We start from the raw sequence: 9453 nt of genomic DNA on the forward strand, positions 1-9453 counted from the left end.
AAACTTTAACTCCAGCCCCTTTTACAACCATCACCCTCTTTTTCCTGACATTTAACACGACAAAGCAAAAAGCTGAAGGTCAGAGGAACGTTTTATTGATAAAAACAAGAGAGCAAAATTCTTAACCACATTCTAAATAATCATATTCAAGTATAAAAATCACCCTTATGGCATATTTACCTCCCTTATTACCCTTAATTGCACATTGCAGCCACAACAAAAAGAAAATATTGAAACAAAAACAAACACCCATTCTGTTCGTGGAGTAATAAATTAACAATTACAATATAGAAACAAATAAAGTGACGGTTACAGCACAGCTGAATTCAGCACCGTGAGAAAGAATCGGCTGCTGGAGCGCATCGATCAGACCGATGGCGTGACGGACGCTGGGGTGCAGCGACGTTTCACGCTCGCCGCTAGAACTGGGAGAATGACATTTGCTCTGGGATAAAAGTCGCTCCAAAATGTTTGAGACATTGTTTGGCAGAAAAAAAGGAAAAAGATCAACAAAGAAAATTTTGTAAGAGGAAAAAAAAAACTTGGAAAAATAAAGTAATAAAATGAAAATGAAACCATATTTGTTTGTAAATTAGAGATCAACCATATAAAAAAAAGGAAATATGAATAGAACATACATTTGAGTTGAAAAGTAAACAAATTACATGAAGATTCAACTTAATACCCACATGATGAATCCGATTGTTAAGCCGAAGGTCAGAAAAGGATATAAATATTACAGCGTTAATGCCGTAAGAAATGACAAAGTTTGTCTTTTTCGTAACTCTTTTTTTCAAAATGTATACATCTACGATTTTATTTTAATCCTGTGTTCACTCATTGCAAAGCTGTTCTATTTTTCATTTCAGTTGAAGGAATAACATTTGATAAATCATTCATGGCTGCAGAAAGCGGTTTACATGTGACAGGAAGTTGCTTGTGGCTCAGGTTTTGCTTTTCATAATAAAATGCTTTGTTTAGTTTTTCTGTCAAAACATCAGTTTTGACGTCAATCAAAGCTCGACAGCATCCAGGAGATTTTCCTCGCAAAACCGGATTCCCTTTAAGTCAGAGGAGGGGCGGAGTTTAACCAGCACCCTCAAAGAAAGGAGCGGTACGTTTTCGGCACATCCTTTATGTCAAGTGATTCTGTGATGAATAACCCTTTAAGATCCAAGTTCCATCTCTTTTAAAGTGTTTTCCAGATGCTGAAGACTCAGTCTGGACCTCAAAGCCAAACACATTTTCCAAAAGGCCATCAAGAAATGGTCAATCAGGGAAGCAAACCCATTCCTGACCTGTGAGGAAGTAGATTTTATGTACAGTGAAGATCCTCTGACTCCTAACAGGCTGTGTATTGATAGAAATGAGGACATTAACAGCGCGTCACTAAATGTGTAGAAGAAACCCAAAAACCTGCAGCAGATTCATTGTAACATCCCTCAATGCTCCTTCATCACCAGCAGTTTTATTGGCTTATATCACCGCTTGCCATCTCCATCCGCCCGAACTCCTCAGACCCAAAGGTGTGCACATAATGAAACCAGAAGAAGCCAGAGGTGAAGGATGGCAGGCGTGTCCTCCATGCACGAGTGTTCTCTGTTGTGGTCAGATAGTCGGGGCTGCTCAGGAAAAACCAAACATACCACAGTCTGTGGGTTCTGGATCCAGGCGGCGTTCTCTGCAGAGGCCGCTCAGTACCGGTCGTAGTCCCTCCGGCTGGACTGGGCCACCCACTCGGTCACGAAAAAGGAAACGGAGCCCAGGAAACCCATGACGACCAGGATGAGCAGCTGCCAGTGGAGCAGCAGGTAGTTGCTGTAGAAGAAGGCCACAGCCGCCATGATGGACTGCAGGGAGAAGGACAGGTTAGTCGTCTTCACGGTCGAGCAGTAAAGAACCTTTACCTGCCACCGTCACCTGGATGAATTTGAAGACGGCGAAGGCGGGGGCGCTGTTGTCGCGGAACAAGAGGCCAATGATGCTCAGGAGCTGTGTGTTGAAGCAGCTGTCGCCCAGGCCGAGCAGGAAGCTGCAGAACAACGCCACCCAAACGCTGAAACGCCCAGGAGGAAACAGTCAGGGCGGCCGCCACACTGAAAAACTCCCATAATGCCACTGAAGCTCATGCTAAGGTCACATAAAACTCTCTGGAAAAGGAATCCTTCCAGGTCTCATCTGACCTCTGTTCACTGATGGCTTTCTGTACCTGGGAGTGATGAACGCCTCCAGGTCTGTCCCCCCCTCTGGTGCCAGAGGAGCATCGCTGGCAATATTGAGAAAAATCAAGTAGAAGGCCACATAGTGAGTGATCAGTCCCAGCAGCACCACAGGGTTCCTCCCAAAGCGGTTGCTTTTGTTCAGGAGCCCGAACACGCCTCCTCCTGGTGGGACGGCAGAGAACAGCTCTGAAGCTCTGAGGCACCACAGACCAGAACGCGTCAGCGCTCCGGGACTCACCCAGGATCTCGCCGACGCCGATGCAGATCCCAGAAATTCCGATCAGGCTCTTGGCGTCTGTGCCAAAGCGGGTCATGGCGCCGATGCAGGTCCCGTACACGCCGCTGTAGAAGGTGAGCTCCAGCCCTGTCAGCACACAGAAAACCCAGCTCAGGCTCCTCGAGTTTGTTCTGCCTAAATTCACCAGCGAGCCGCCATCACTGCAAATGTGACTGTGTGTGTGGGTGTGTGTGTGTGGTACCCTGGAAAATACGGTAAATGATGGGAATGAAGCTGTATTTGCTCAACTTTTATTTATTCATTGTAAAAGAAAATTGAAGATAAAACAAAAATATTGCTGCTAAAAACTGAACTTCTTTATGACTCACCTGTGTATCCGATGGAGACGCTCAGCAGCAGCATTTCTTTGGTCACAAACATTTTGCAGGCTTTGACTGCAAACATAAAGCTGGAGGTTAACAGGCTGGATGCTCTGAGGAACATCGCCAGAAGGGGTTAAAAACTTACTGAAAGCATCGCCGGCCTGAGCACAAGGACCAGCGGGACTGCAGAGGAAAGATGAAACAAAAACATCCTTCTCAAAAGATTAAAAAAACTCAGCAGTGAAGCATAAATGCTGAAAACATTTCTACAAAACTTAACGCGGGTTTTAAGTCAAAAATACACACGAAACACCTGAAACCACCCCTCAGGCACAGCGGCGGAGGTGTCATGATACGGCCACCTCGTCGTACACTTCAGACACGACCAAACCTCATCTCTGAACACATCTGCCCAGCCTCACCCCTCTGTGGTGCCGTCACTGGAATCCGAGGGCAGCAGCGACTCCGCCCCCTCAGGAGCAGAAGAACCCTCGGGATCGGGCTTCCGGATCAGGAAAAAGAGGAAGCATCCGACCAGACTGATGACGGTGAGAGAGATGAAGACGGTCTGACGGTCGAGGTCTGAGACACACATGAGTCAAATGCTTAAATTAGGTCCACAGCACAAGTTTCCGTGAACAGGACGAAGAAACAAAGCAGAAACGATGTTAGAGGTTGGTTCATACCCGTGATGTGGACGTGTCCGTGCCAGGAGCAGTAGATGTACAGATTCCCGAAGAATAAGCTGCAGGGAATCAGAGATGCTGAAAAACTTTTTCCTCAAACAAGACAAATGTAGATGAAGATGACGGTTTTCAGTTTTCTTTGTTTGCTGCTCAAGTTTCTGTCCTTCAGAAAGCCCCGCTGTCCTCTCTGATGTCACCCCCACTGCCAGACAGTCACCATTGTCCAAAAGTCATCTAAAAACCGCCACACCCCACAAAGTCAAAAGCCCCAAAGGTTCATGTCACTAAAAGCCGCCGAATTATGTCCACTCGCACTAAGCCTTCTTTACCAACTAATTCAGAACATAAAATGGGCGGGAAAGTGCCCAATCCGGCATCACTGACTGCTTCCTGCACAGAACGTTTTATTGTTCCGTCTCATCTTTTTGTGTCACACCTGGTCTTGTTTATTATTATTATTATTATTATTATTATTATTTACAACACTCATATTCTGTTGACCTTTTTGGTTTATTGTCTGCATTCAGAGGCTTGACTGACCTGCAAAACACGCTTTGCTAAACACTTAAATCGTAAGACAGCTTTTAATGCTTTTATTGTGGCGGTATTCAAATAGAGTCCTGCTGTCCCTCCGTCTGTCATCCTGTGTGATTTCTAAACTGTAACACTTTCCTTTTTCTTTTAAATCACAAAACTTGACCTTTTTCCAAACTAAAATTGTAAAAACTATACATATAATTAAAGGAAAAACAACTTTAAAAGTGTCCCCTAAGAACTCAGGGCAAGATTTTCCACTGCTCCTGCTCACGTTCAGCAGTGACGCTCTCGCCATCGTCCAGCTGTGGAGCCTTCCCGGTGGACGCTGCACATGCTCAGTGCACGTCTGTGCATGCCGCAGGTTCACAGGAAGCCGCAAAGCCAATGTGACTAACATGCCTTTAGCAGGGAGGGAGTTTTGTACAGAAGGGTTTCCATGGTTACCGTCATTATTCGCTTTGTATGCCAGTCATTTCTGCATTCACATTTAAAAACATTACCACTAATATGCCCAAAATCAACTAAACTCTGAAGTTTTATTGATTTGCTTTATTTTTACCAACCCATTTCAACTAATTTAAATAAATAGATATTGTTGTTTTGTGATTATTGTTATTATAATTATCTGAAAAGCGAGCGTGTGGCCTGGACTGGACAAACAGGTTTACCTGAACTGCATCAGCGACCAGAAAATGCCACTATTTCTTCCGATGGTGCTGTCAGAGGAGTTGATGGCGAGAACGTTTCCCTGAGCCGTCCACAGCACTGCAGAACAGAAAAAACCGTGACGGATGACGGAAGACAACGATTCACAAAGCAGAAAAGCGAGTTGGGCGTTCCTGTACCTGCTGCTGCGACTCCAACCAGCACAGACGCTGTGTAGAAACTCCAGGTGTACAGGTAAATGAACACAGCAATGTAGCAGCTGTGAGAGGGACGTCAGGAGCAAACAAAGAAAAGAACAAAATGACACTCCTGCTTTAGCCGACAACATTTGCAGGGGATTCAGAGGGAGGACTCGCCTGTATAAAAGGCCGCTGAAGAACATGGAGAGCTGAGGCCCGATGACTGCCACGACCGACGGAGCGATCAGGTTGGAGGCAGAGAAAACCCCGTAGATGATGGCCATGCTGTAGCAGACACACAAACCCACATCCAATTGTTTTCATTCACTGAATGGTTCTGAAACATCCCACCCGATTGATGTCAAATCAGATGGGGTCAGCCGGGTCACCTTGTGTATCCGCTCCCGTGAAACTCTGTGCTGTTGAAGCTTTTTATAACCGTTTGCTGGAAAGACGACAGAAAAAGAAAGTCATATTTATTATTGAAGTGAACAGAGTGTTTTGGGGAAAGCCAGAAACGCAGAGTACCTCTATGTTTCCACATGTTTGGAAAGCAGTAAACATGAACATGAAGCCAAAGCCCAGGACGATGATGTTCCAAAGCTTCTTCCCCTCTGGACTCATGTTGGAAGAGTTCTGATGACCTGGAAGCAAATCCAAACATCAGTCAGTCAGTCAGTCAGTCAGCAGGTCAGGGGTCATGAAGACACCAGGACTGTCTCTGCTAGCTTACAAACCTGTCAATTCTGGAATAAATACATGACATTTAAATGTGTCACACACTCAAAAACAGTGAACGTACTGTAAAAAACAAAAACAAAAAACAGAACAACTGAAAAAGCTCATTTGAGCAGGCTAACATCCGACTTACTTTGTAAAGTAATCATGTATTAAGTTTTAAAACAGAAGTCTAAAATGAAATGAAGTAAATGGCGATAAACGAATTACGAGAGTAAAGAATTAGCTTCCCAAAAGTCTGTAACAAAACAAAACTTACCAAGACTCAGGACGTTTATTTTAGCTAACAGCTCCGGCTCCGCGTGCCTTACTGCCTCCTCGTTAGCATAGCTAGTTTCTTGTTTACAGTCCGGTGTTTTTAGCCATTTATCTCCTCTAAACGGTCCTTAATCTTAACCGGTGTTAAATTATTTCCTTATCTCCGCAGAATCGAAAATAGGGACCGACAGAGGCGAAACGGGGAGTCATGTGAATGAGTCAGCTGACGAAGCAGCTAACATGAAGCAACCGCAGATCTACAAAAGCTGCGCCGCGCGGGACCAAAGCGCAGATCTACAAAAGCTTTGGACACGGGATGTTCTCCACCTCATGGCCAGTTTTGACTCAGAATTTTGTGATGGAATCAACCTTATCTTTATTTTTTGCAAATACATAATTCATATATGTAAATTAAAAAACATGTCCTTAATTTGCCATGTTTTTTCAGTGTGTCATTTCGGTTATTTTATGCCAATTTCTGAATAATGTTTACCCTGAATTCATTTGTACTTGAAAATAAAATTAAATACAATGTCTGTAATTCATATTCCAGTCCACTAGGGGGCAGTACACCCCGTCGGGTTTCCTCGCTGTTTCCGTAAAGAAGAATTGGTGATTCGAATGGCCAGAAGTAGCTGAGTTCGTTTCGGTTAACGTCACTCGTTAAGATTATCTGTAGGAAGAGTTTGTAATTTGTGCTCTAGTGGATTTTTTTAAACAGTGTTTTTAATCTCTTGTGGTGAATTTTAAAGGTGTTATACTTTTAGTCAAGGCTGCGCGGCCTCCCGGGTTAGTCAGCATGAGTTACGGCAGGGCCCCGCCAGACATCGGCGGCATGACTTCCCTCAAAGTGGACAACCTGACCTACAGAACTTCACCCGAAACCCTCAGGTACGTGTTCGAGAAGTACGGCCGGGTCGGGGACATCTACATACCCCGTGACCGCTACACGAAGGAGAGCCGGGGATTCGCGTTTGTCCGTTTCCACGACAAGCGGGACGCGGAGGATGCGATGGACGCCATGGACGGGGCGCTCCTGGACGGCCGGGAGTTACGGGTCCAGATGGCGCGATACGGCCGCCCTCCCGACTCCCATCACGGGGGACGCGGAGGAGGATCGTCGGGCCAGAGGCGCAGCGGCTCTGGACGCAGAAGCAGGAGGTGAGAGCGTCTAAACCGAAGAATGAGTGTTTACGACAGTTCACACCATTTCCGAAGATCCCTTCGATCATTTACACTCCCTAGATTCACAACTCTTCATCTAAATGATCGTACCTGTATTTTTAATAAACAAAAAAAAATGTACTAGAACATCACAAAGCATGATGGGAAATTTTGTTTATTTTACAAAATATATTATTGTTTTTTTTACCTATTATTTAAAACACAGATGACATTCAGTAATAGCTTTTTCTTTGGGGCTGGCTTATCAGAACTTTTTTTTTTTTTTTTGCAATAAACTTTATTGCACATAAATTTACAGAGATTCACACCTATTTACCCTCCCCCTCTGAATGTGTTCAGCCATTCCGGCAGCCCAAGGCGAAGAAGACAAAGCCGATCCCGCAGCAGGAGCCGCTCTCGTTCCAGAAGCCGGTCCCGCTACAGCCGATCCAGGTCCAACTCAAGATCCAAATCCCGCTCCCCCAGAGACAAAAAGTCCAAGGTACATTCTCCCTCAAGATCTCGATCCAGGTCCCACTCCAAGCCGAGGTCCAGGTCCAGGAGCGGCAGCCCTTCCTCCAAAAAGGGCTCCAGGTCCAGATCTAAAAGTCCGCCGAAACAGGCAGAGAATTGAACGGAGTCCTTTGGGAAAGGTGAGTTCAGAACTTCCTTAAAGTTTGTTCAGGTGCTGCTGGTGAAGGCAGGCGGAGCCGTGACCAGAATACAACCTCTGGTCAAGAGGAACAACACTCAAATAAAAAGTGATGCATACCTGAAAACAGGACAGCCAATAGGAAGAATCAGCAGACCAACCAGTGTTTCAGGCACCACCGACTGACAGTCTCTATTGTCCAACCTTTCAATTTAGCAATAAAGTGTGAAAAGTGACATTTTTGGTTCCGAATCGACACTTTTTGAACAATATGTGGAACGACAAAACCAGATGCTGCTGTTCACTGAAATGACACACCAAAAGGAGCTTTGATGAGATGAACAAAGCTCTGAATGACATCAGAATTTAGGCTTCATGCAGCAGCACTGGCTGTGGATCAGGACATGATGCAGATTGTTGAACTCAATCGCACAGCAAATGGAATGAAATGCCAGAAAGAAGTGATTATTTGCATGTCATTTTCAAAACTAAACTAATTTCTGGGCTGCATGTCTTAGGACTGACGGTCAGGGTTACCTTTCAATGTTAAGTCAATGGTACAGACGCGATCTGAGGTCCGGCGGCGCGTTGTGTCGGGCTTTATTGATGAAGCCTTTTTTGTTGTTGAAACTAAAGTAGATGCATGAAACGAAGAGTAAAATCCATCCTTTGTGGTCCGTAATGGTGCAGGAAAAGCCTGACATTTCAAAAGCTTTCTCCTGTTTTCTCAGGTGTGTTGTTAAATAACCCATCATGACCTTTGCTTCTTTTGGCAGTTTCGATGGAAGACGTCAGAGTTTGGCTCTCGTGCCGCCGCCGCCAGCAGCAGCGTTCATCTGTCAAAGGTTGCTGTATTTTGTGTTTCAGTCTTTTCTATTTAGCTGCCCTTAAAATACAATTTGACTTCACGTTTATAGAGGGATTTGGTTTAATTCATGTTTGTTATTTTTCTTTAATTTGAGAGTAAATTTTAGAAAATCTTGGTGGAGACTCTGCAGGTTCAAATAAAGACTAGAACTTTGAGGTTTACTTTCATGCTTTAGGCTTTTTTTGTATTTTCTAAATCTGCTTGGAAATGACATTAAACAATCAGTTGAATAATTGTTTGCATTTATTTGGTTCATGCATCCTGTCAAAGTGAATTTGTTTGCTGCGAAACAGTAAAACAATAAGCTGAAGCTGATTTTTGTTGGATTAGGCTTCACTGAGTGACATTTTGCATCTGCTTTTCTTTCATTCTAACGGTGCTTGTGTTTGTTTTTGTGCACTAGGCGCAGTTGTGTAGCTGTTGAATTGTGCTGGTTAGCTGTTAAGGTGCCATGTTGCTGTGCGGGGGGCTTGGATGTTTCCAGTTTTCTCCAGAAAGCTGCTGTGACTGCGCTGCTACGGCTGCTAAAGTCAGTCTGTCCTTTTGTGACAAATGGAGGTTTTGACTGGAAAACGGGACTTTCATTCATTAAAGATTTGGGTTTTTTTTGTCTGAAACCGCCTCATTTGATTCTGTGTTCATTTAAATCTACAGGAAAGTTTTGGAACAAATCCAGCAGGTGGGGGTCTGGTCTTTCAATTTTTGTTGTCTGACAGATGGAAAACAGTGATTTCACCTGTAATTTACTCAAAGTTAATCCTGTTCATATAGAAGATGATGTAAATAAAGATGACCGGACGAACTAATGATCCCGCTAAGTTCAATGATTACAACAAATCTGAGAATCAAGGTGCAAAGAAAGTAACAAATAAGGTGCCAACAG

General features: G+C 44.3%; 2 protein-coding genes across 4 annotated transcripts; one reads left to right on the forward strand and one right to left on the reverse strand.

Annotated features, from left to right (window-relative positions):
• Positions 1–73: 73 nt before the first annotated feature.
• Positions 74–6202, reverse strand: mfsd11 (major facilitator superfamily domain containing 11). Of its 2 annotated transcripts, none has more exons than XM_004071148.5 (14): positions 5888–6202; positions 5419–5534; positions 5280–5335; positions 5068–5175; positions 4891–4970; positions 4714–4810; positions 3509–3567; positions 3245–3404; positions 2968–3005; positions 2829–2894; positions 2461–2586; positions 2210–2384; positions 1921–2056; positions 74–1850 (listed from the first exon to the last, which is right to left on the reverse strand). In XM_004071148.5, the coding sequence occupies exons 2-14, from the start codon at positions 5512–5514 to the stop codon at positions 1695–1697; spliced, it is 1353 nt and encodes a 450-aa protein (XP_004071196.1). In that variant the 5' UTR covers positions 5515–5534; positions 5888–6202; the 3' UTR covers positions 74–1694. The 2 variants fall into 2 exon arrangements, with proteins under 2 accessions (XP_004071196.1, XP_078808034.1); XM_078951908.1 differs by having other exon boundaries at positions 5895–6034.
• A 234-nt stretch (positions 6203–6436) lies between these two features.
• On the forward strand, positions 6437–9187 carry srsf2b (serine and arginine rich splicing factor 2b). Of its 2 annotated transcripts, XR_909108.4 has the most exons (4): positions 6445–7047; positions 7411–7703; positions 8479–8547; positions 8974–9187. XR_909108.4 is itself a non-coding variant. In XM_011477771.4 (3 exons), exons 1-2 carry the CDS (start codon positions 6686–6688, stop codon positions 7682–7684), a joined length of 636 nt encoding a protein of 211 aa, XP_011476073.1. In that variant the 5' UTR covers positions 6437–6685; the 3' UTR covers positions 7685–7703; positions 8479–9187. The 2 variants fall into 2 exon arrangements, 1 of the variants encoding a protein (XP_011476073.1); XM_011477771.4 differs by having other exon boundaries at positions 6437–7047; positions 8479–9187.
• The last annotated feature ends 266 nt before the right edge of the window (positions 9188–9453 follow it).

Source organism: Oryzias latipes, chromosome 8 (genome assembly GCF_053564925.1).
Source record: "Oryzias latipes strain Hd-rR chromosome 8, Olatipes_Hd-rR_3.1".
NCBI lineage: Eukaryota > Metazoa > Chordata > Actinopteri > Beloniformes > Adrianichthyidae > Oryzias > Oryzias latipes.

Bases quoted from the DNA above. Each gene is read 5' to 3' on its own strand.
- mfsd11 (XM_004071148.5), bottom strand. From the start codon at position 5,514: ATGAGTCCAGAGGGGAAGAAGCTTTGGAACATCATCGTCCTGGGCTTT. The intron at 4,971-5,067 runs GCGAGTCCTCCC...TCCCTCTCACAG, and splicing joins TTCAGCGGCCTTTTATACAG to CTGCTACATTGCTGTGTTCA. The intron at 2,587-2,828 runs GTGAGTCATAAA...GTGTGCTGACAG, and splicing joins CGTCTCCATCGGATACACAG to GGCTGGAGCTCACCTTCTAC.
- srsf2b (XM_011477771.4), top strand. From the start codon at position 6,686: ATGAGTTACGGCAGGGCCCCGCCAGACATCGGCGGCATGACTTCCCTC. The intron at 7,048-7,410 runs GTGAGAGCGTCT...GAATGTGTTCAG, and splicing joins TCTGGACGCAGAAGCAGGAG to CCATTCCGGCAGCCCAAGGC.